We start from the raw sequence: 25,926 nt of genomic DNA on the forward strand, positions 1-25,926 counted from the left end.
TGTTTTTTAAATTTTTCTTATGACTGCAGTATTGTGCTGGGTCCGTCTTTTTCATGCTTTATTTGTACTTTTCTAGCTCGTCCTGTTTGCACAGATGCAGATCAAAAGCGGCGGGAAGGGGAAATCTGCAGGGACAGGCCGTGGCTGCAGAACTTGTATTTACGCCAGCAGTTCTCCGGCTCAGCCATTCAGCGCAGTCCGGTTTACATCGGTCCCTCATACCTTAATGTGACCGCGTGGAAAACATACAGAAAATGCAATCTGAGGTTTAAGTTTTCAGCCTCGTCGTGTGCCTGCCTTACCCCATGTGATTTACGTGCTCGTCACCTACCCAGTTGCAGCAAGCTGCTGTACTGACAATTCTTTTCGAGGCTGTGGGGCCAGGCAGATCGAAGTCCTCATCCCAGTGCCCAGGCTCCTGGTAAAACCGGGAGGGATAAAATCTGCCGTTACCCGGCTCAGGAGAGAATGGGGCTCTGCACAGACAAGGTCATCTGCCCTTGCTCCCGCGTGAGGGGCTTGGGCGCTGAACGAGAGGAAGGCATTTCCTGACGATTTTAACAACAGTTCAAGGAATTGAGGGAAAAGCGTGAGTCTTAGGGGAGCCTTCGGGCTTCACACCACAAGGACAACCCCTGCCCCTGCTGCTCAGGTTATTTTGGCAGGGCCAAAGATTTTCTTTCTGGCATCACTGGCTGATGGGAGGCGGGAGATGACCTCTGTTATTTTCTTCTCCCGTTCCTGAACAACAAACATACTTTGTTGTGCAGTCGTGGCCTTCGAGGCATGGCATCTCTCCTGCTGCTCCTAGAATGGTGCAGCTAAACCATTACCCGTCCCGTAGGCTCATCCCCAAAGCCATGACAATCCCTGAACCTTCATGAGAACCATGAGGCTTTTGCAACTGAAACTTCAGGCACCTACAGGAAGCTCTTGCGGTTGCAGACATTCAGCTGAACTTATGTTTTGGTCTGTGTTCCCTGAGGCTAGATTAAAGTGCTAAAAAGTGTGCGGGGGGGGGGGGGGGTAAGAAGTGAAGCGGTGGCAGTTCACAGCACACACTTTGGCAAGTGTGTCCCAGAAAAGCAAGCAACAACTACAAAAAAAACTTTTGAGCAAACAGAATCAAAATCAGTTCCATTTTTTAGTGACTGAGGTTTTACTTGCTTGATAACTTGAAGACAATCTCTCTTCTATGAAATGTTAGGTGCTGAGAAGTGTAACATGTATATGCATAAAACTTCCGTGACCCCCTCTTTAATCCAAGAGAATAACAGAGCTTTCAAACAAACAGGATAAACGAGGAGTACTTTGCTGCATGTATAAATCAAACACGGTAACTTGTTTAAAAACAGATGAGATGAATTTGTGGAGGAGAGCTCCGAGGTGGCTGTTGCACACGATGGTTGGAAAAGCCTCCGAGATGTGGCTTGCCAAGAGCCGGGAGGGGATGCCAGGAATGCAGCCAGGGTGCAGCCACAGCCTCTCCCTCCTTCTCCCACCGCGTCCTCCAGCTCCACGCTCAGGCAGTGTCAGAGGCCGTGTTCTCCGCTATGTATTTCGGTCTTACAAAGTTCAGCTATTCTTAGGCAAGGTTGTGAGTCATTAAGCGCTTTCAGAATGTTTATTTGTCAAGCCACAGGCACTTAAATTTACTTCTGAAGCCAGACAGCCCACTCGGAGGATTTCTTCCTGCCGCAGAAATTACTAGGTGAAATTCCACGGCAAGAGGTCAGCCCTGCCACCCAAAACGCTGCGAGCCAGATGACATCCAAGTGCTGCCACCACTTTTAGTTTAAAGTGGTCTCATCTTCAAAGGTCACTCTAAGAGGGGAAAAGAACAACAAGAAATATGTGGTTCCCTACAGTCTTTCACCACCTGATTTAGCTTTTCTTATGTGTGTTTTTTAACACAGGGAAGGGACCTTCCTGGTTGGCTGTAATCCCTCTGAGGGTGGATGGGGGTTTAGATGGTGAGGGGACTCCCTGGGGAACCAGGCTTCCCACCAGTGCTGGGATTAATTCCTCCTGGAGATGCTGCCCTCACAGGGGTTTCTCCCTGTAGCTCCCAAGAGCAGACAGACAGGAGTGGGGTGAGGCTCCAGCCCCGTGCTGGGCGGAAGACAAAGCTGGTGTAGCGTTCAGAGCCTGTAGCAATGGGGCCAGGGGCTGATGTGATCGAGTCCTTTTGGAGACGCAGTACAAAATCACTATTGTTCTATACGATGTTCCGCTTGTGCCAACATCCATTTTTGTAGACTCTCTGCAAGCTGCTCCCCCTTTGCTGTGCTCACAGGAGCTGCCTTGTATGGCCTACGAATGCTAAAACCCTGCCCCATCCACCCACACGTGGCTGGCACGGCTACGGCCTTCCACGGTCACTTTTGGGGCAGTAGCGTGAATGGGGCAAAATGCTTCTGCAATGCAGTATCTGGGAGCTACAGGAATACAAATATCAGCCTAATGAAGTAGCTCAATTTGGGAAGATTTGATGGACCATGCCACGATTATTGTAATACTTAAAAACACCTGAGGTGTTTCCTTAACTGTGCACCCCCTTTCACATGCCAAACCAAGCAGATGTAGGCAGGAAAAAATGTGGACAGTAGATGTGACCTCTGTGTCCGGGAGCAGAAGACACAGCCTCTGGGAACCAACCTCGCGCTCATTCAAAAGCTGCCAGCCCCATGCTGTTCTGGGCTGTGCACATCCAGTGATCCCCAAATAGGTAGGGAAAATCCTTCGTTGTCTTAGGACACATGGATCATCCTTGCAATGTTCACATCAAACCATGGGAGCTTGCCTGTCAAATCAATTTGCTGCAGTTGTGTTGCTTAAAAGAAATTGCTGTGTCTTTGCAAGCATGAAGAAGAAATGATAGTGCTCGTAGTGCAGTCAGTACTGGTGCAGCCATAGCTGGAATTCAGACATCCCTTTGTACACCCCAAATCTATTTAAAGAAAGGGAAATTCTTATTTCAGTTAAACATACATCTTGTAAAGTACAATTATCATTCTTCCATAAATCTACTTTTCATTGTTGTATTTTCTGTTCCTGTTTTCTATCAGTCATCCCAGTCTCCTACTATTGCTCATCTATTAGGCTGTGATTGCATTCCATATGTTTCTGCACTAAAAAGAGGGTAGAAGAAATGTACTACGCAGAACATGGATTTAGCCAGCACGGGGCTCGTGCAGGAACTGTCACGACTGCAGAGTGGCTTGGCGAAAGACAGAGTGAACTGGCCTGCACGTGCCAGGAACACAGAATGTTTTGATTTTAGAGGAAAGCAACAAAGGACTGAAGAGTGATGAGCTGCAACTCTGGGTGAAAGAGGTGGCAGATGCTCTGGTGGAGTTTGGCACTGCCTGCACATCCTCACCCAGCCTGGCAGCAGCACGTTACTTTTCCGTAATACTCCCCATGAGCTGCACGTAGAGAAGACCATTTCCCCAGACTTCTGCAGTTCCATCCTCCAGGCTGAAGGGTGAAAAGTGACCCCTCAGCTTCACGGGGCTCCCATGGACAAAGATGTTACTTGTTATAAAACTGCCAACCCTCTTTAAAAACCAAGCAAGGGCATTTAATGTCATATCTTCTTGGAGCTGTGAACTGAGCAGACTGACTGCAGTCTGCATGAGAAGGCATTAGTTTTCTTTGACACCACCCTCCTGTGACCAACTTGCAGCCCCTTGTACTAAGGGATGGGGCAGAAAGGAGGAACCGATCTATTCCTACACACCTTAACATCATAAACGCTTTAATAAAGTTTCATTTTTACTAGAGTGATTCATTCACTTCACTCACGTTACGATGTCTTCGACAGTAACGAAGCGCTGTGTTTAATTTTAATATATATTAAGTCTCTGGGATGGGCAAGGAACCCTACAAGCATCATTGTGTCCCATTCTTCAGGTGAGAGTTTCCAGCAGGGAGTTCAGCAGTTTCGGAGGGAATGGCTCTGTGATGAGGACAAGACGCGGCACAGCGCTGCTACGGGACCGGCACAGACCCATCCGCACCAAAGGCTTTGCCCGGAGGGCGATGAGCCGCTTGACCACAACCATCCTCAGGCAGCAGGTGATGGGGCCAGAGAGGCTATACCTCTTCTTCGGGTGCTATGGCTCCTGCTGACTGCAACAGCTGCTGGTGGAGGCCGGTCTGTCCTGCCTGCAGAGACACAAAAGGCTCTGCAGTTCCCTTCTTGATGTGGCTACACAGGGGGTCATGGAGGCCTTGCTATGTAATTCCTTAAAAACCTTGCAGAAATGGCTCTGCTATGGAGAACCCACCGCGGTTTGATTTTTTTAAAAAATCAAATGCTCACCTGAATCTTGAATCTTTGTAATGGTGGTCTCATGTCTCTAAATGTGGAGGTATCCAGCCAGGTTTGAGAGGAATTATAAAATCTGTTCTAGGTGTGTCTGTTGGTGGAGATGCTACCAGCAGATGGTGCAATATGCAGGTTGTGTTTCCTCCTGTGTCTGCTTCCAGAAGTGAGTTACAGCTCCATGAGATGTTATTCCAACCTAAGAACAGAGATGGGGAGAGATTTTATTTTTATTTTATTTTAATTATGGCTTGCAATATAGCACCTGGCTTCTCATTTGAATTCCAGCCCATAATGCAAAACTGCACTGCCTCTGCTACTGGCGAAGCTGTGGAGCCATATGTTATATTAAACTGAGCAGCAGGCTGTGAGTTGTGAAAGAAAATATGCATAGACAGACGAAATATGGGGAAAAGACCCCTAATGATGCAATGAGACCACTTACACAACATCACTTTTTTCTACACTACAGAACTTAGCTTTCAAAGAGATCTGAGGAGAAATGCTCTGTTTCAGACCTGGTGACAGAACCATCTTGCCTTTGGCAGAATTTCAGTCTACAGAACCACATGTTTATATCATTATGACCTAATCTGCTTTACCTCTAAATTATGGGTGTAATTATTGTTATTTTCTTAGGTATAATAGATGCATGTGTAGCTCTAGAAGTTCATACATCACAGCCAACTAAGTTTCCTCTGAAGTTAAGAGAAAGACAAATGCGAGCTAAGGCTGCACGCTGCCTGCAGTATCAGGAGCGATACATCTCGATCTCAAAACCAATAAACTCTGCAGCACGGAGGAGCACATCCTGGTTTGTGCATTGACAAGCTCATGGTCTGTGGCTCAGGCCTCCAAGCTGACTTTTGCCTTTTGGAAGCTGAAATGAAAGAGCTCACTGCAGGCTTTACCATGGAGTTTACAGAACCGTAGCAATTTCTAATTTATTATTTCCTGCTTTTCCTAAAGCCTGCATCTTTAAGGATGCCTAATCTAAAGCTTTTTAGACAAAAAATGGCCACACAGGTCAAGCTTTTGGGCTAGGTTTTACATGAGAGACAGTGGAGCTGGAGTAACTCCCTGACTCCCTCCCGGGTGCCCTTCTTGTCTGGGTTGTTCCATGAAGTCTGCGATCCATGTCAGCATGATGCGGTGAAGAATATCTCACTCCTGATATGAGACAGTAGCTCTGCTGCTGCCTCACCTGCTCGGTCTGATGTCAAATCACACAAACTCGTCCTCTTGAATTGCTAGAAACCAGGCAAAGCCCTGGAGAGGCACCTCTCTCAAAGGGACTGTGTTTCTACAGTGGTCAAACTGTTCCCACGTGCACCAGCATAACAGTATCAAAGTCAAATAACGGGCTATGAAATGATTTGAGCTCCTCTGAAAGCAGATGTAGCTTGTCAAGTAGGAATCATGTAGGGTTTGTGAAGGTTCCAGGCTGTTTGCTGTGGGAAAAGTCAGATTCTCTTTGCAGTGTAGTAAAGTGAGTTGGACAATTTCTTCTTGTTTTTCTGGTTGTGAATGAACCATGGATCACCAAACAATAAGAGCCCTAAATATTCATTTCTATTCCTTCTACCTGAAGCCAGTTCTGTCTTGACATTTTAGTCAGTATTCTCATTTTTGTGAATGATTTCTTACCTTTCCTGCCACAGGGCGTTTGACCAAGAATAGTATTCCTCAAGAATGAAATAGGTTTTGCTAATGTGAACTGTGGAGAGCTCAGCGTAGGGTACAGACCTTCCCTGGGTGATCCCTGTGGCTGGGGCCAGAAGGCTGCTGAAAGAGCACATTGTCTGCATACAATTTGCATAACATTCACAAAATTCACAGAATAATTCTGACAATATGGGAACCCTGACAGATTTATAGGCCTATCACTGATATGGCTGCAGGGTTTGGAAGTTGCTATAATTTATTTAATTCAGCAACAGCTAGAGGTTGTGGAGGGTTTTTCCTGCAGGGGATAGTGCTCCATACTGGAGACTTCCTCCAAGAGTTCAGAAACGCCCCCTCTGGGGAATCTGCTCTTTCCAGGCATTTCATATGGTTAGTTTTGGCTATGTCTGTGGAGATTTCTACTTTCCCAGTGCAGCTATTTTTATAACATATGGCTGTGAAGTCTATAGTATTAGACATAATTTAATCTTGCATGTTGGAGTGTCTCAGGAGCGTACATATGCAATTACCGCCTCTTGCACCTGCTCCCTCTTTGGCCTATATTTGAAACACTTCTTTACTGTAAGAAGCTGAAGCTTCGGAGGCTTCTAGACAACAGTTCCTTTATTGAGCGTGCTAAGTCACCATAAATATTTAATTAGGTGTTGCTCTATTTTTGGACAGATAAAAAAAATAAATTAAAAAAATCCCATTTCCTTACATTTAAACAGAACGTTTTCCTGCTGGAAAAAATTTCCTGCATTAACTAGTGGCAGGGAGCCATATTTTAAGAGGGTGCATAAAAATTTGAGAGGGAGAAAGGCTGGTAAAGAGGAGGTTTCAATAAGCTGAGGGTTCTCTCCTGTCAAAAATTCTTCCAGTCTCTGCAAATATACCCTCTGTTAACATCTCCTTTCCCTGTTTCACTCAGTTACTGCACCTGAAAGTTAAACCATGAACCTGTAAATGTTCACAAGCCTAACTTAAACCCAGAGCTAGGCCTTCTGAAGTCACTGATGATGTTCCTAGGCACAAGTATACCTGGAGCTTACCTAAACACTTGTACACGTGGAATTAGATTCTCAGACTGTAAAATCCTCAGACATAAATAGTCTTTTATCATGTTTGTTAAAGCAGATCGCAAAACACGCACTTGACAAGGTAGACTTTAATTGAAATGCAATACCAATAAGCAATAAACCTCGGTCATGTCATTTGACTTGAGATCTGTCAGAATGCGCTGCCGTATCGAATACAAGCCTACCTAGGGCAACTGGACTCCTGCCCTTGGAATTTATTCCAGTCTGTTAGTGATTCAAGGTCCAAACACTTTGAGATTCCATCCTTCTCATTACACCATTCTGTTGCTACCACAGCCCAGCACCTTCCAGCTCTCAGTGAAGTGACTCCTCAGCTGGCCACTCAAACTGGCAGCATAAATCAGACTTAATGAAACACATGATTAATCAACCAAGCGGTTATATGACTTCTGAGCACCACCCACCTGGATAAGACTTCCTTACAAACGCCTGCTGTCGCACACAAAAGAAGCTCTGTAGTCCTGAGCGTCTATTAACTGCAGTGAACTTAAGGCCACATTTGCGAAGCAGAGCTAAATGTCATACTGCAGAGCTCAGGTCAGGAAATCCAGCGATTTCCAGTGGCAGCTCAGTATCTAGCCCTCCCACTAGCCACATAAATAAATCTTTAGGTCAATATATACCTTGAGAAGCTGAACTTTGGCTCCCTGGGTGATGGGCCTGTCTGTGTGCAGGCATACAAGGATATTTTACCCTGTAAGGGAAAGCAAAATATGTGTAGTAAGCATGTATATGACTGCCAGAGTATATATAATTTCTGCCATAACTCAAATGTATATTTAGGGATATTGATCTACAGTAATAACTAATTCATGTGGCAATGTAAAAAACATTCAAAAAGATTGCAAAGAACTTTTTAAAATAAAATTGCTTTAAAAACACTATTTAGACTAAACGTTAGGCTTCCAATTTTGTTCTAGCGAAACATATTTTAGTCAGCAAAGTTATACATTGCTGTACAGGAAATGCAGGGGGAAAAAAAAGTGTACATGAGTCATGAGGGAGGGGAGTAAAACACCCACGAATGTGGATAGGACACTATCAGTGCTAATAGCTTTTTGGGAAATGGTGTGGATCTGTGGCAACCATGCATGATTGGGTGGTTGTTCACTTTGCTTTAGCATTTAACACTCATGGAACGCAGCAGGAGCTTGTCCCGGGGTCCTTCAGCTCAAATTTGGGGGTAACTCTGCCCAAGGTGAAAGGATGCTAAAGCCTACGTCTTGGCATGGCTTAAAGTCAGTTAGGAAACTAATCCTATAAAATATCTTACTGAATAACTTAGAAAAGTTTTACAAAAGTTTTCCAGTGGAGTCATGGATGTAACTGCCATAAACAACTGTGTTTTGGCTTAACAGGCTTTTCTTTCAATATAACTGCCTAAAAAGTGTGACTGCCACATAGAGTTCCTTAGTTCTCAAGATAAAAGATGAATCCTTAAAAGATTTCTGACCTTTTGGGGCAATATTAAATTACATAGCATCATAGTATATAGACTTAATGTAGCCAATTCATGTTTCATAAGAAATATTTACTACAGCAACGCCTCCATCATGTTTCTCCCATCTCACACTGTCCAAGTCCTGCCAGAGGAGAGCTGTGAAAAATATAAGACCTTATATGGAGTAAATAAAGAGCAATTCTCAGAGCCAGATGAATCTGTGAAATATGGAAGCCATCGTGTATGTAAAGACAAGACCTCGTAATTCACAGCAAGTGAAGCCACAAACGAATTATTGAGGCCTTTCATCACAAACAGAATGATTCTGTGTTCTGCAGATGTTCGCTTTGTTGCAAGACTGACATTGCATTTAAAATACCTCATTCTTTTTATTAGAAAAATGAAAGTGCACTTCTTTTTAAGTAGAACTGTTTCTGTTCACAGACAGCATCAACTGATGGAGTCAAAGGGGGCTAACATTTACTTTGCTACATTTCCAGGGCTAATGAAATACATTTTACAATTTTTTAGTTTGATTAATAAAGGGTTTTTTTCAAAACATAGTTAGCCTGGGGGGAAAAAAAGAAGTCTTAGCTTTTCTGTAAAAAGAGGCCTTTGTAAACACTGCGATGAACCTACAGCTACTGTGCACACGTGACAGACAATAAACATATTTACTCCCAAGCATCCTCAGACTGAGTCACTCAGGCCTTGCTTATACATAAAGGATCCTGCAGACCTTCTGGTACAGCCCCATCAGCAAACCCTCTCTGTAGGGGTCAATTTGAAGAGCAGAATGGAGTGATCTATAGTATTTTCCCAAATACTGGCTTTTGTGAGTGTACTGATCATCATACCACGACTTTCTGCAGTCTTAACAGCCTCAGTGAAAACTATGATTTATTGCATTCTTCATAGATGTGCCTGTAAAGCTTTTTAGCACACACCTCATAGGAGTTACAAGTGTAATCCTTGGTTTATGAGTGGGGGGAAAAAAAAAAAAGGCAGAGAGCATGTGATACAGCTATTTTAGAGAATGGGGCTCAATCCTGAAATGTTATCATTCCCAGTGGATCTCGACACAAGGCCGTGCCGGCTGGGCAAGCTCCGGCCGGCTCCGTAGCCTCCTGCCCGTGATCTCTGCACCCGCCCAGAGACGGAGGGCAGCTCCCAAGGCCGGCATGGCAGCCCTTCCCCTTTCCTCTCCGCGTTGGAGCGAACCATGTCCCTTCCGCAGCGCCGCACACCGCCAGGCGGGCTCACGAACGCCAAAACCAAGCGGGCTTTCGAGGGACAGCCAGCCACACGCCTACACCCCCCGCCCACGGACCTCGGCGGGGAACGGGCGGCGCTGAGACGGGCGAGGACCGCAGGGCGGGAGAAAGGGCTGCGGCCTGAGGGGGGGCTACGGCCTGAGGGACGGCGCGGCTCCGCCTCCGGCCCCGCAGCGCGCACCAGTCCCGTTACCGCTCGCTTTTCGCCGTCAGGCGCCCGGCTCTGGTTGGCTGTGTCGGCCCGCCGAGGCCCGCCGGCTGCGGGCGGCGCTGTGGAGCGGAGGGACCGGGCACGGCGGCGGGAGGGGACGGAGGGGCCGCGCCCCCGCCGCGGCCGTTATCTCAGGCCCGCTCGAACGGCGCCGCCAGGGGCCGCGCGCCTCTCGCTGTGATTGGCGGAGGCGCGGAAGGGCGGGGCTAGAGCGGGACCAATCCACCACCGCTGGAGGGGGGTGTCTCGGCGGAATGGTTCAGCCCAGCCACCTCCCATCCCCCCTTCGCGAGTCCGAGCCCTTTGGCCAGGCCGTTACAAGCGCCCGCGCGCCCAGGCAGGACCCCGCGGGCTGTCTTCCGCATTGCCTGACGCCGGCGGCGGCGGAGGCGCGGCGGCGGCGTTGCCGGCGGGCCCGTGCGGAAGTGTCGCTTGGTCGCCGCAAGCTGATGGGACACAAACCGACGGCGGCCACTATGGCCCTTCGGTTCTGGCGGGCGTCGTCGGCAGCTTCCGCTCCGGCGTTTTGCGGGGCGGCCGCGAGCGCCTGGGCGCGAGGAGGGGTGAGGGCGCGGGTCCTGGCGGCGCGGAAAACGCGCCAAGTTTCCCGTGGTGGGGAGAGCGGCGCCGGGGCGCCCCGTGGTCTCCATAGCAACCGGCGGGCGGCGGCGGCCGCCCGCGCCGAGCCAACATGTAGCGGTGAGGAGAGGCGGCTCCGCCGCGGCCGCGATCCGCTCCCGGGGGCCCCGGGCCCGCTCCCGGGGGTCGGGCCCGGCCCGCCGCGCCGTCCCCGCCGGCGAGCGAGCGGCCTCCCGCGCGGGCGGGACCCGTGAGGGCGGGCGGCGTGGGGCAGCGGAGCGGAGCGGGGCGGGAGGCGCGGGTGGTGCTGCCGAGGACGGGAGGGGGGGGCGGCTGTCAGAGAGCCCGGGGCGGGGGGCTCCGGGGCCGCGCTCTGCTCCAGCGCTCGTTGCTGCTTCCCGCACTGAAGTTAAATGGCGACTCGCGTGTGTGTGTGTGTGTCTGTGTGTGCCAGGTGTGAGCAGCGAGCGCAGCTTCCCGGCCGGCCTGGCCGCCTCCCCCGCTCACCTGCCCGCCCGGAAAGATGCCCGGGGTCTTGCCGAGTGACAGCACCGGGCCTCCGAGAGGGAGCCCCTCGAAGAAGAACAGGCTTTCGCTGAAGCTCTTCCAAAAAAAGGAAGCGAAAAGAGCACTGGATTTCACGGAGTCTCAGGAAAATGAACAAAAGAGTTCAGAATTCAGAGGCTCTGAGATGTACGTAAGAGTTTCACTCCGACTAAGTGTTTCTGGCTACATTGTGAAAGTAATCCAATAGCTCACCGAGTCGGTTTGATGTGATGGATAAACAACGCTGGCCCATCCACTCACTTAAGTTTTATATTCCTGCATAAGGACGAGCTTCAACACGTACTAAATAAACCTTTAAGCCACCTTAATCAAACTGAACTACCTATTCGCTATCATTAGTTTTCTATAACTAGCTTAAGAAAGCAAGTTTGCCGCACTACTGATGTTTAGTTGGCATAAACTTGTTAGTGACTGGAAGAAGTTACCTTATTTGAAGTTAATATAAGGTAGTTATTCTGGTGCTGAGTTATTTAAAGTATATTAAGATGTAAGGTTTTGCTAAATGAGTGTTAATGAAAAAGTGTTGGATTCTAAAGGTTATTCCTGCTGCAAGTAAAAGAATCAATTGTGCTGCTTCCTGTCACTCATGAGAGTGTCTCAAGCCCTGAGCAAATCTGTCAACTCATTTCATTGCAGCTGGTGAGGAAACTTAAGTGGGAAAAATTGCTTAATCGTGGCCAATTACAAACATGTTGGAGACTTTAAAATTTGGTTCTGTTGTATCATACAGTGCATTAATCACAGTAAATAATGTGCCAGGTTTGCTGGGTTTGGGTTGGGGGGTTTTTTGCTGTTTTTATCCTTCTGGTTTGCATCCAGAAATGAAGTCATGTGAATGGGGAGCAGGGGACTGTAATAGCAAATATGCACTAGATGCGTTTTTCTTAGCACTGCCTTAGGAACGAACAAAGAACATACAAAAGAATTTTAAAGAGAACTGTTTTGGTTCCTTAGATTTGGTCTCCTGATATTTTTTGCAAAATATGTATTGGAGCTAACAGCAGATTTGCCTGCTGCTTGTAAACCTGTCTGGTTTTGTGTAGGTTGCTGAAGAGCAGTGTTACAGTTGAGCAATCTGTGTTTGAGTGCCCAGGGTGGCCGTACAGACGCTCTGAGAAACACTGTGATGTGACTTTGATCTGTGTATATTAGTAATTCATTCTACAAGCTAGCTCTGAGGTGGTGGATGGGCAGGAGAGAGATGTGCATGCATACCAGCAGGAGTAATTTTCAAAAATTCTCTTACACGCTGTTTTCTCTATTTAATAGTGATCAAGTTGTTCCTGCAGCACAGCCTCCGTCGCTCGTTAGCTGTGAGAAAAAAGACAACATGTTGCCTTTTGTGGGTTTGAACAATCTGGGTAACACTTGTTACCTTAACAGCATACTTCAGGTGAGATCATGGTCAGGGGCCTCGAAAAGATGAGTTTTGGTTAAACGCAAGTGGATGAGATTCAGAGTTTGATATGACATAGAAGTCTGGGTGTAGGGTGAAGGGAATCTAATTACAGTGGGGAAAAAAAAGATGATACTGCAGGAAATGTGTGCACTGAAGGTTGCCTTGATTGGGTAATTCTTCAGTTTACATACTCTGGGCACCTCCCTGCTGTGAATAATCCTGCAACTCCGTGTGATCCAGCCTTGGGAGATGCAAAGCTACTTTGATCATAGACGTGGATGTGTATGTTGAGTAACTTCTTACTTTACCAATTATTCTCTTGTTTTAAACTGTTGCTTTCAGGTATTATATTTTTGTCCTGGTTTTAAAACTGGAGTAAAACATTTATATAATATTATTTCAAAGAAGAAAGAATCTTTGAAGGATGAAGGAGAGCAAAAAGCAGAAAAGGTAACGTAGCTCACTACGTGTTTCTTTACTTGTAATTTTGCAAGTGGGGCTGCATGCCAGGAGTGTAATGAAAATGCGTAACTGATTTCTTCCATTTGTACGAACTTTTGTGGTGGTGTTTTCTATTTCAGGTAAAGATACATTTGAGTTGTTTTGAACTTGGTGTTTAAAACTTGAGTGTTCAGCGTGTCTGTAAACTTGTAAGCATGAGTCTTACGTGTCTTAAGTCTGACGTGAAGAGAATTATGATACCGTACTTTGAGTGGATGGAAAGTGGAGTTTGGGCAAAGATGGTTTGGGTTTTTAAAATAACAGATAATCTGGACTTACATTTGTTTTCTACTGGCAAAAGAGCAGTATATTGTCAGAAACTCACCTGTTCCCCATAACAGACAAAAAAAATCTGTCAAATGTCTGTTAGAAAACTGAGGGCAGGAGAAGAAAATTTAACTTGTTGTTACAGACAAAACTGTGAGTATTATTCTTTTTATATTGTTATTGCAGGGAAATTGTAGAGAAGATCCACTGGCAAGTTACGAACTAATCTGCAGTTTGCACTCATTGATTCTTTCAGTTGAGCAGCTTCAAGCCAGCTTTCTCTTAAATCCAGAAAAATACACAGATGAACTTGCTACTCAGCCACGAAGACTACTAAATACCCTTAGGTACAAACTGTCTTAAACACATTGTCAGAATTTTCACCTTAAGTTTTGAGGTCATTTTCCTTGTACCGCACAGCGTTAGAGACTTGTGGAAGGTAGATGGTCTTAAATTTGGGGTATCATTATAGGAAGTAAATTTTTCTACATTTCAAAGGCAAGGTTTGTGTTTATTCTTACCTTTATGATATCATAAATCTAGAAGTACATTTTGATTTTGTGAGAATGTAATTTAAATCCAGCTGTGGATTTAAAACAGTGCTTAGCCTGAAGTATGTAAGTATCCTCATCGCCCTGAGAAGGAGCAGTACTGGGTTGCAGTCGAATGTGTGTTTAAACACCTGTCTGCGTGAGGCTGTAACTACCCTTCTGTGGCTGTTTGGGACAGAGGGGACTTCTCCCTAGGAAGATCCTCCTGCAGAGGATCCTTCCCTGCTTTCAGATCTAAACTTTCCTAATTTAAATTTCAAACCATCTTAGATATTTAGTAAAGAGCAGCTAGTCTTCATTGCTTGGCTTACTTTTGCTTTTAATAGAGAGCTCAACCCTATGTATGAAGGCTACTTGCAACACGATGCCCAGGAAGTTCTGCAGTGTATCCTGGGTAACATCCAAGAAACGTGTCAGCTACTGAAGAAGGAAGAATTGAACAAACTGCCCGTGGAAGAATCTACAGCTAAACTGGAGGAAAAACTTAACCAAAATACTGAGAGCAATGGAACTGGCAACCATGCTGAGGAGGAAGAGAATGTACCAAGTAACCACGTTGGAGAGATAGCTGAAGACAAGCTACTCAAAGGAAATGGGAAAAGAAAAAGCGATGCTGAGGGTGGCAATGTAAAGAAAAAATCCAAAGTATCAAAAGAGCAAATTGCAGCAGAAGAAAATCAAAGACAAACCAGGTCAAAGAGGAAAGCAACAGGAGAAAAGCTAGAAAATCAAACTGACGACATTGCCAAGTGTTCCAGTGAAAACGAGAGTGCAAAGCCAACACAGAAGAAGTCACGGCTTAGATTAAACTGGTTAAAATCTTCATGCAAACAGCCTAGTATTCTGTCTAAATTTTATAGTCTAGGAAAGTTAACTACAAACTTGGGATCCAAAGACCCAGGGAAAGAATATGAAGACTGTGAGCTCGAAGAGTCATCTGTAAAGTGCGAAAATGGTATCAATATCAAAGAAGAATATCGTGAACCAGCGTCTCCTGTGGAAAGCCATAGTGAAAAAGGAACTGAAAAAGAACCAAAAAAGGAAGGTTGGTGAACAAGTGTATAGGCTTAAAATTAGTACAATTAAGAAATTGCTATGCATGGGAAGTCAGCCTTAAGACTGTGTAGCAAGCAGAGCTCTCTAAATACAAAATTACATTTCCAGGAACTGAAAAGCATTTTTATGAAAGAGAATTTATTTTTATACACGTTTGTGATTTTTTTTTTTTTAATAACTTGACCTGTTTAGCTTAGATCTTAAGAGTTATTTCTCTAAGATTATGTACTCACTGTACAATATAAAAATAGGTCAGAATATTACCAGGTTTATATTATCACTAATTTTTGTCATCCATAGAAATAGTAAGTGGATTCAAGAAGTAAAGGAACATTACTGTAAGGAGCAAACAGAATCAAACCCTGTTGGTTCTGGCTTTGTGTCCTAAGTCTTCATAAACAATATCCTCTCCTCCTCCCCCTATTCTTTAGTCCTTCCATATTTTCAACCTTCCCAGGAACTAGGAAAGACACTGGATGTTAGTCCATATGCTAATTGCCTGGCAGGTATGGGGTTTGTTTGTCTCAATGACACAAGATAACTGCTGAAGGAAGGGCCTTGGTATGAATTCAGTAGTTGCTGATTTGGAACTTACTTTCTGATCCAACCACCGATTTTTATAAAGATTGGAAGGAATGCAGAATCTTTTGAGATCTCCATTTCTTCAGCAGATTTGACTAAAATTGGCCAACAAGTTCAGAAAGTATCGGAGGAGAGGACTGAGAATAAACAGAAACCAGGCAAAGCCACAAGTGTGATGTTCCTTCAGGAGACTGACAGTCCATACCGAGAAAGCAGTGCATTGATAACAAACAGAGCTTTTCCAGAATGTGGCATCATCACAATTCAAGTATAAACCAAAAACTTAATCTTAAACCAGAACTTAAAGTCTGAGGGTGAAAAGAAAGGGGCTCCCTATTCAGGAACAAGTAGATGATATTGTGAAAATTGCATGTGATAAGCAGCTAGCTCTTTTTTTCTTTTTTTTTAAATTCTTATCTGGAATCCTTAAAAGGCCATGTCTGTAACACAGTGATTTTCCAAGGATAGCGAGGTTCTGAAGTGTCTTTTGAATAAAATGCATCTTGATAAGTGATCTGGCACATACTTTCTCCAGGTACAGAGCTGGCTGTTTTTGAACTAGTGGAGAAACTGTTCCAGGGCCAGTTAGTACTGAGAACAAGATGCTTGGAGTGCGAGTGCTTTACTGAAAGAAGAGAAGATTTTCAGGACATCAGTGTTCCAGTGCAAGAAGATGAACTTTCTAAAACTGAAGAGAGTTCTGAAAGTAAGTAATTATCAACAAGGGTTGTGATGTATGTTTCTGCTTCAGCCAGCCATTGAGCAAGGACAGTGCTGTAGTTATCGAGGAACAGTGCTCCTGTTTGTGCTGGTTAAAGTTAGAGGCTGTTCTGTTATCTCTTGTCCTGATTAACTGTAGGCTTTGGAAACACAGCACTGATAACGTAGAGAGATCCAGACAGTATTAAAATTGTTTTAGATCTTAACACATAAAATGGACTGCTTACAATCCTTCACTTATGTACATGTTTTCCTGCTTACAAATAGGTATTTTCTGATTTGGGTCTTTGCTTTCTTCCTGGATAAGAAATTCTGCTTTTTCTTCATTTTATAAGAAACATCTGTGTGTTTTCTCAAAAATAAAATAAATGAGAAACCAGCTTTTTGTTAGTTTACTGTAAAAAATTATTTTTTCAGTATTTTAGACTGTCGTTACCTTAACATTTACAAACATAAACCAAACCCTATTAGTCCTCTGCTATTTTTCACAAATTTTAGTGATCTATACTTTGTTTTTAGCTATGTACAAAAGTAAGCACGGCAACAATACATTTTGAAATCCAGAATTTTAAAGAAATTTAGTTCCCATGGACTTAATTTGGAGGAGCTTTTACTATTTTTGCCTTCCCTGTTTTGCTGAAGGACTTCCGAGTAAAGTGTGTGGGGTGGTGGCCATATGTGAAACGCTACCAACAGTGTAGGTGATCTTGTCGTTAGCAGTGTGAAGCTGTCAGGGGAGGCAAAAGGTAAAAAGCGAAAGGGAACTTCCTGGTTATTTTGGACGTTTGCCTTAATGAGTGAAATTCTGGTCTCAGATACATGCACCTAGTTTCCAGACATGGCAACAGAATTAAGTATGTGCGATCTGAAGACAAGCTTTGGGAAAACCGTAGATTTTAAGTAATAATATCCACTAAGTGATATTTTCATCGCTTCCTGAAAAGATTCAAAGATTTGAATACATTTTCATACATACTGAGTGTTCTTTACAGTGTTGTTAGTATTTTTTGAACATGTCTTAACTTGACGTATTTTTGTATTGTTGTTGTTCTGGTGGGATGCATTGGAAATGTAAATAATAGTGTATTTGTGAATGTAATGATTCTTTTTTTTGTAGTTTCTCCAGAGCCAAAAACAGAAATGAAGACTCTTAAATGGGCAATTTCACAGTTTGCGTCAGTGGAAAGGATTGTGGGAGAGGATAAATATTTCTGCGAAAACTGTCATCATTACACAGAAGCAGAACGCAGCCTTTTATTCGATAAAATGCCTGAAGTTATAACAATTCATTTGAAGTGCTTTGCTGCTAGTGGCTTAGAGTGAGTATGCAGATTGACTATATTACAAAACAGTGTTCTGTTGGAAGGGAAATCTTCTCAGAAGAGATGAAAATGTTTTGTAACTTTTCCAAAAGCAAAAGCAGATTTCTAGATTGAAATTAACTTAAATCAGTGGGACACAGTCCCTAATTTCGTAAAGGCTTTCTGTTGTTACAAGGAGTGGCATAAATTATCTCCGGGAGAATAGACTTTCACAAGACTTCTTAACAAAAATTGTTTTCTGTATATTCTTACAACAGCCTGATATCCTGATGTTTTTTAAAACTTTGTTGATTTTTAATATCACCTGTCTGTGAGGGTTTAGAGGCAGGTTTAAGTACTTTAGCAGAACAAGTAATGAGAACAAAACTGAATTTTATGGTCACAGCTAGTAGTATTTGGTCTCTAACTGAAAGCGAGTACTAAAATTTGGAAAAAAAAACCCCCAGAGATAAACATTTTAAAGATCTAACACACAGTACAGAAATCCTTTAAAATACAGTTGTATCGGTGTCATTGATGTTCAACTGCTGAGCAATCAGTTTGATGTTATATACTGTAGGAATCCTTATTTTTTGAAAGAGATTATTCTTCTGAGAGTGTTCTTTACCTTTTTTCATACTTAGGAATTTCCTTTGGGAAGGGAGGGGGAAAAAAACCAATCAAAAAACCCCCCTGTCTCTACAGTACACAGATGAAACAACACCCTGACACTTTATGCACAGCATTTTGCAGTAAACTATTTCTCCACTGAGATTCAACTAATGAAAAATGACAGAAGGCTTCATCAGGAAGAACTTCTCTTAAATGATAAAATATTACCCCATATTCTTCATAAAATTGTTACACCGTTAGTTGTGGGTTTGAGAGTGACTATACAGTTTTAGTAACAATTGCAGAGTTGGCCTGTATTTTCAACTTTTCCTGGTATTCCTGAAAACGTAACTCTTGCAATCTGCATTAACTTTGCTGGATGCGGCAAAAGAAGATAAACTTCTCTGGGTTTCAGCATCCCCCTGGCTGGCATCTGCTCCAGAGAGCCAAGCACACTTCTGTGCTGCAGCCTGCGTGATTTATAACCTGACGGCTATGCGTAGTTCTGAGACATAACGCAGAGCTGCTTTGTGATGTGCAGGGAGATATTTAGGCACAAATTAATTTGGCCTTTTATCCACCAAGTTCCCTGTGCTTTGTGTTTCCCTGTTGGTTGGCTTTAGACCTTCAGAGCCACCTTCCCAGCAGGAAGTCTAATGCAGGAAGTTTTCCGTGGGATTTAGTTTATAATAGTTGTGTCACCAGTACTTTAGAACTTGAAACGTATAGGACCTTTGGCAGTATACAGATACCAAATATAAGTTGACAGATGATTTGTCAGAGGATGCTCTATGAGCAAGTGCTGATAACTGTGGTCAATATAAATAAGATTTGTAAAATAACTAGTGTCAAGGATTATATTAAGATACTTGTAAAAGTAGTTTGCTAAGAACGTTACAAGTAGAATTCTCACTCTGCCTGTTTTTAGAAGTATCTAGGTTTCTGACAAAGCAGAAAGGAAGCCTCCTCTGTCTCTGTAATGTCTGCTAACATCTCTTTGTACAAGTGTAGGATCGTGACATACAAAATTGTCTTTTCGTTGTTCTACATATTATTGACTGTCACAACAAGGCAGAGAAAAAGTTGCACACTTCTTAAAAACTGTAATACTACTGTCGAGTAGCCCTTGACGTGAGATGGTATCCTGGTAGGATTATAGGCTATTCAAAAAAATACAACCACAGATGTCCACCTGAAAGGAAACCTGGATATTACCTTCAGTCTGCTCCTACCTTTGCTACTTTTTTTGTTTCCACGAGGAAGTACTTGCAGGCTAAGCAGCTGTCTCCTGAATCACTTACCTCTTCTGTCCTGGCAATCTTCAGGTCCTTCCTCCAAAACACTCGGACCTGTATCCGGGTCAGCCTGAATCCAATCTGTTGTGGTGTTCCTCATGTCATACATTTTCTGCCAAGCGTAGCAGCCAGAGATTAAGGAAGTAAAAGTGGGAAAATTGGATGTAGAACTGGAGTCAGTGATGAAGCTGAAACTGCTTAGAAGATTGTTGCCCAGTTTTTGGCTTGGATGTTTCATCTTGGACAAAACCATGTCCTTTCTAAACATCTTGATTTGGAGTAATAAAGCACAGCTGCAAATCAAATGGGGAGGAGCCGAGGCTAGTTAAACCAAAGCACTGGCTTAAGCCATAGTATCCAGAGTCACTCTTACAGTGATTTGTGAACAATCAGCTGGGCTGGAGCTTCCCCCAGTTGACTTAATTAAACTCATAATATTTATTGTAAAATATACAAGACTCTTCTTCATAGATGTGACTACAAGGGTTTGCCCTCAAAGTAATAACACACTGGTTTTGCTGGCCTTAAACTAAGATTTAAGACTAACAATCTTCATGCAACTTCTCTTAGCTCCAATAAAAATTTTGAAATCTTGTCTGCTTCTCAGTTGTGCTCTACTGAGTTTTCTGACGACTGAGGTTTAAATAAATGAAGAGAAATGAAGCAGAAGGGAATGCTAAAGTAAATATTTGCAGTTAGTAGGGATCTGCTTCATCTTTTCTAGATGCTGGCTTGCAATGTGTTGTTTTTGTTTGTTTTGTGTTTTTTTTTTTTTTTTTTTTTTTTTTTAAATCAGCCAGTGTGAAATCTACTTGCCTGGGGATAAGTAATTCTCTTTGGCAAGTGTGTGTGGGGAAAAAAATGGTAGAACATGTGTGCTCAGACTGGGAAGCTATTAAGAAGAAATGTGTAACTGGTAAGATCTAATTAAGCATTTCCACTATATAAATTTAACAATTGATGAGAAAATTAGACTTTTGTCTTGTGAAATGGTATCAGGTAAAAGCAGGTGATTTTTTTCTTTTTAAGGCTTACTTTAGGTTTTATTACAGTCACATTTGCTAATTAGTGAAAGCAGTGCTTATGCTACTGGATATCTTTATTGGGAGTATTTCGCATCCTTATGTGTTAAAAGCATTGCAGTAAAATAGCTTAAGTCTTTAAGGGTCTATAATAACTTGAGGTATTAATTCAGTACAGTGGGTAAAGTTCCACTAATTTATGGCCTCAAAAGATGTAGTTGCAGAAATCAAGTTTGTTGTGTATGAACTACTGTGCAGCAGTCAGAGGAGGCAGAGTACTTGGCATGCAATTTTTCTGTCTTCAGATTCTTATCATTAAGAAGAACAAAAAGCTAATAGGAAAAGATTTCCTCTCTTATTTCCTCCTCTCCAAATCTTTCTGATGCTGGATCTCATTCAGAAGAAAGGTAGAGCCTGTTTTTTTAATGTTTTATGTTAATTTGATTGTTACAGTGTGCTTGAGTGGAACTGGATTTCTGATCTAGAGTATCAGCAAGCAGTTTCTCTGTTTCTTGACTCTCTTCTGAATATCTCTATTTCTGGCTACTAATAATAGGGATTTTCAGAAGATTTAAGTATCATTATTTCTGATTATATGCTCTTTTGTGTTTCTTTTGGTGTACTCAAATGTTTATGGTAAGCCTAGTTCTAAAATGAGATTTCAATTAATTAGACTTGAGTGACTGAGGACATCTGTGTGTGTGTAAATGTATTTATGTTTGTAAGGGTTTATGGCTGTGAACATTATCGAAACGTTTAGAAGCACAGCAGAATCAAAACTAAACCCAGTAAAACAACAGTAATACTCTGTTACCGCAATTATGCTTGTACTGTTCTGCCATATCTAGGATTTCCTTGGATTAAAGATAGTTGTTCTTTCTTATGATAAAATGCAAGTTGAATAATAGTAGTTAGCTCTTTGGAACCAAAGTGTTACAGGGTTTGTCTATATTCCCCTATAGTTTTCCTGACAGCACCCAAACAGTTGAGCAAGACTGAATCATCCCTGAAATCTATTAGGACATCATAACATATTGTTAAATAAGGGTTCATTAAACCAGGCTGATGCAATATGTAAATGATGTAAGATCAGAATCATTCAAGGAGGCTAATACACAATCACGTAAAAGTCTCAACACTTTTTTTCTTTTCAAACTCTTTAGAAGATCCTTATTGTAGTGAAAGGACTGAAACTTTGCTCATTGTAAATTTGTGAACAAAATGCTCAATATTTATGGAATACTGGATGCTTTTCCAAAGTAAATCAGCTAGGTAATTGTTTAAAAATCCTGAATAACTAGGGTTATAATGAAGAATCCCTAGTAATAAGAAAGTGTTGGTAACTTACTTATCCTTAGATAATCATTGCGTTACCAGTGGCAGTATAATACAGTCCACTAAGATAGCTGAGAAAAATTACTCAGTTTTTCTGAGTGACGTTAAAGCTACTTGAAAGTAAAACAGATATGTATTCCTTATTTAGTAAATGACTCTTTCGAAGGTTTAAAAAAAAAAACAAAACAAAAAACCAACCAAAGCCAACCCTGCTTACTTCAACCTTGGATGTTGTAGTTTTCTGGTTTGTTTCGTTTTTTTTTTAATCTGAAAAGCAGGGTGGTGTCTGGGAAGAAGTGCAAGTATTCGTGCACAGAAGCACAAATGATAACTGACCAATTAGGTTAACTCTTTTAATCGTCACTATTTAAATGGCTTCACTGAACAGGGGTGCCTGGGACAGACGCTCACAATAAGCAAGTCGAAAAGTGAGCGACTTCTCATGTTGAGATTGCTTGTGGCTTTTTAATAGCAGGAAAAGAATATAGATAGAATGTATGGGGCACTTAAAGCAGTGTTTATTGTGAGCTGTTGTGGCAAGAGGTCTTAACTCTATCTTTCTTCCAAAGGTTTGATTGCTATGGTGGACTGTCCAAGATAAACACTCCCTTACTGACGCCCCTCAAACTGTCGCTAGAAGAATGGAGCACAAAGCCAACCAACGACACCTACGGATTATTTGCAGTGGTAATGCACAGCGGCATTACAATTAGCAGTGGACACTACACAGCTTCTGTCAAAATTACAGATCTCAATAGCCTAGAGTTAGATAAGGGAAATTTCATCACTGACCAAATGTATGAAATGATTAAACCAGAACCGCTGAACGAGGAGGAGGCAAGAACTGTTGCTGAAGACTACGATGATGGCGAAGTCTCTTTTAGAGTCAATGGAAACACGCAGCCAGGTAAAGTTCTGAACAAAAAGAACATGGAAGCTGTCGGACTTCTTGGGGGGCAGAAGAGCAAGCCTGACTGTGACCTGTACAACAACAAACCAGCTAACCCGGAGAAGTTTCTAAGCGTAGTTACGGAAAGCAGGAATCCCGACTCTAGCAGTACTAACGGGAGCGCCGAGTGCAGCACAGAACACAGCGAGCCAAACGGTGTTGCTGCCAGCGGACTGGAAAACAAAGCTCTGTACCTACTGCAGAGCCTGAAGGAGTATGAAGGGAAGTGGTTGCTTTTTGATGATTCTGAAGTGAAGGTTACAGAAGAAAAGGACTTCCTGAATTCTCTTTCTCCAACATCATCGTCTACGTCAACTCCTTACCTACTGTTTTATAAGAAAATTGTAGAGTGATACTGTATTTTGACTGTAAATATTAGGGATTTGCATACACCTATTGGTCTGATTTGCATCAAAACTACCTGGAAGAAGAAGCAGCTGTTTGTTTTGAAGCTACTGGATGATAATGTTTCTGGTCTTTCTGTTCGGTGTAAGTGGCTCAACTTGAATTAACGAACCATGACATAGAACTTAACTCACACAGTAACTTTTATGCTGGAGAATAGTGATATTACCCTTTAGAAATACCAATTTGTATAGTTCCTAAATGAGGCCTACAGTACACGGTAGTGGTTTTAACACAACTCTAGTTCTCTGCCATGCCTATTGTATTATTAGCGCTTTTTTTTAATAAAAGTTATTTGTATTCATATTCTGGAGTAAATGTATATTAACTAGCAAATTTCATCAGAAGGTGTGTATTTTTGTAACTTGGGAAGTAATACTTCATATTTAGTCTTTGGGTAATCGACGTGGTTTATTCTCCTTATCCAGTTCTATACTGCTCAATGCAACTCAAAGCGCAAGGAAAGGGTCTTGTAACCTTGTTTCGTGTATTGGAAGGAACTGAACTCAATAGAAATGTTTGGATGGTCTAATTTGCATCTCGTTGCATAGGTGTTAAATGGGCAAAGTGTAAATAGGTGTGATTAATACTTCAAAACAGGGGGAGCGTGTAGTGTAATTAAAATAATTTTGTACTTTTAAGAGTAAAGCCCTCTAATATGCATATCTGTTTGGGTGGATTTGGAACTTAGTGGTGACCTTATAACAGTTAATTTGTACTTGGTGCCCACTGAAATGTGGGGAAATGAAAGCATTTGGCTTTGATGCTTTGTTAAGAATGTATATATGAAATAAAAAATTTATGATATGCATCTGAGATGACTAGATCAGACTTTTGTGTTTGGAGAGGGAAAAGCGGAAAGTGAAAGTGGTTGAGCACTGTTACAAAAAGGTTGGGAAACTCTATCTTAGAGAAATGGAAGATTAAAGTGCTCTAAAAAATAACATTCTCTGGTTTTTAACTGATTCTTGTACAGCATAGCCTATTCTGAAGGCACTTGATGACTAGAGGTAAGGTTCAGAGGCAAGAGGAAAAGGAAACATTATTGTAAAAACAAGTTAAATATTTGGCACTAAATACCAGAGATTAAAATCCTAAATCACCCATTAGATGCTAAAATGTTAAGGTGAATCCTGTGAACTGCAGACAATTAAATCTTAAAAATAGGACACAAAACAGGATGAGTGATTACTTCTGCTGCCATAGGATGGATAGAATGACATGAAGTGCCACTGCAGAGGCAAGGAAGGATACACGAGATGTGAGTATGCCCTAGTTTTCTGGATCTGTTTAAACTTTTTCAAATACAAATTAATTTATTTACAGGAAAAGCCCTAGAAACCTCCACCTAGTTTATTCTGCAATACTTAGTTTTTACAATCCTTTGTTGTCAAGTAGTATAAACATGGAGGTAGCTCATAAAAAATATCTTTCGTGTATTTTCCATGTTATGGTGGACCTCAGATTTTTGTGCAGGCCTTGATTGTGCTGTATGTCCTAGATGATGTATTACTAAACTATGTTTCAGTCTAGAAAGCTTGTACTGTCAACAGAAAACAGGGTAAGGAAGGCTGGACTAAATTCAGAGTTGCTTACAAACTCATCCTGAATAAACAGATGTCTGCAGTAATTATCTTCTGCAGAGGAGAAAAATCTGGAATTACAAATACACTAAGACCTCTCACCTTTCCAAAGCATTGTCACCACAATAAATAATTTCATAGTCTAAACCAAGAAATAGCTACATTAAAAAGAATAACTGTAACCTTACCTTGCAAGGGTAGCCAAATCACATTACAGAATGCTATTTTTTACTGCCTGCAGTGTGGGGTTTGCTGAATTTCAGCCTGCAAATGAAAGTTTATTTTTCCACACGTATCTTTTTTCATTCAACTGCAGGAACAGGAAATGTTCCAAGGAAACAAAATACCGTTATAGTCAACAACAAAATCCTGGCTACAGTGTAATCGAAGGAAGACCCAGCTGTCTTCCATCATCCTACATAGCTCCAGAGGAACATTCTTTGTTGGTAGCTGAACAGAAAACAATCAGCTGGAATATGCTGAATGAAAAAACACTCCTGGCATAAGGACAGATGGGGGGGTGGGAGTTGGGGGGTTTTTGAGACTTACTCTAGTAAAGGACTTGCCACTGTTCCTGAACTAGTCACGCGCTGCAGTAACTCAGATCCTGAACTGCACCTGGCCCGTAGTTCGCTGCAACGGAAAACAAAACGTGGCTGCCTGATCTTGGCCTTCCCCGATACCTCACTGGAGTTCGACACAATTGTCGTGCTGTTTGTGCTGATAAGCCAGTCAGACTTATGCTGACACGGGACCATTCAGTAAAAAAAAAAAAAAAAGGATATTTATACAAGATTCAAATTAGCACAGATGCTTTCCTAGCTGAAGAAACAATCAAGCACCGCTGTAAATTAAGGTTTCATTCTTTCATGGCTACTGGGATTTGTTTCCCCTTTTTCACTTTGTAAACATTTTGCATGCCTCTTCATATGAACCTCTTGCAAAGCTACCTCCTCCTTCCTTAGTATTTTCCATTGAGAGTCCCCAACTCCCATGCAGCTTCCACCGCCTTGTCGCCACCCCTGGGCTTTGCAATAGGCTTCTGAAATGCCTCGGGGGGAGAAAACGCTGAGCTTAGAGGAGTTTTGCTTTATGCAAGAAACTCCATGCAGGCTTTCCTGCGTTAGAACCTGTAACACAGAACTAGCTCAGACCACTTGCGTTCAAAGGAAACTGTCAGA

At 42.6% G+C, this 25,926-nt stretch overlaps 1 protein-coding gene and 1 long non-coding RNA gene across 4 annotated transcripts; one reads left to right on the forward strand and one right to left on the reverse strand.

The window, feature by feature from the left end:
• Nucleotides 1-3,794: 3,794 nt before the first annotated feature.
• Nucleotides 3,795-10,182, reverse strand: LOC129209415 (uncharacterized). Of its 2 annotated transcripts, none has more exons than XR_008578069.1 (5): nucleotides 9,867-10,182; nucleotides 7,719-7,789; nucleotides 7,260-7,422; nucleotides 4,328-4,529; nucleotides 3,795-4,170 (listed from the first exon to the last, which is right to left on the reverse strand). It is a non-coding gene; the product is annotated as an uncharacterized LOC129209415 (long non-coding RNA). The 2 variants fall into 2 exon arrangements; XR_008578068.1 differs by having other exon boundaries at nucleotides 7,260-7,440.
• Nucleotides 10,183-10,564: 382 nt separating this feature from the next.
• On the forward strand, nucleotides 10,565-23,978 carry USP1 (ubiquitin specific peptidase 1). 2 transcript variants are annotated; one of them, XM_054832984.1, is made up of 9 exons: nucleotides 10,565-10,720; nucleotides 11,055-11,293; nucleotides 12,437-12,560; nucleotides 12,909-13,016; nucleotides 13,521-13,681; nucleotides 14,212-14,930; nucleotides 16,059-16,229; nucleotides 17,361-17,562; nucleotides 22,378-23,978. In XM_054832984.1, exons 2-9 carry the CDS (start codon nucleotides 11,124-11,126, stop codon nucleotides 23,108-23,110), a joined length of 2,388 nt encoding a protein of 795 aa, XP_054688959.1. In that variant the 5' UTR covers nucleotides 10,565-10,720; nucleotides 11,055-11,123; the 3' UTR covers nucleotides 23,111-23,978. The 2 variants fall into 2 exon arrangements, with proteins under 2 accessions (XP_054688959.1, XP_054688960.1); XM_054832985.1 differs by lacking the exon at nucleotides 10,565-10,720 and adding an exon at nucleotides 11,704-11,806 and having other exon boundaries at nucleotides 11,174-11,293.
• The last annotated feature ends 1,948 nt before the right edge of the window (nucleotides 23,979-25,926 follow it).

This window comes from Grus americana, chromosome 8, assembly GCF_028858705.1.
Source record: "Grus americana isolate bGruAme1 chromosome 8, bGruAme1.mat, whole genome shotgun sequence".
Classification (NCBI taxonomy): domain Eukaryota; kingdom Metazoa; phylum Chordata; class Aves; order Gruiformes; family Gruidae; genus Grus; species Grus americana.

What these genes read in the sequence shown, in the direction of transcription:
- USP1 (XM_054832984.1), top strand. Translation starts at nt 11,124, where the DNA reads ATGCCCGGGGTCTTGCCGAGTGACAGCACCGGGCCTCCGAGAGGGAGC. An exon ending in GAGAGCAAAAAGCAGAAAAG is followed by an intron (nt 13,017 to 13,520) that starts GTAACGTAGCTC and finishes TTGTTATTGCAG; the next exon opens with GGAAATTGTAGAGAAGATCC. An exon ending in TTTGCTGCTAGTGGCTTAGA is followed by an intron (nt 17,563 to 22,377) that starts GTGAGTATGCAG and finishes TTTCTTCCAAAG; the next exon opens with GTTTGATTGCTATGGTGGAC.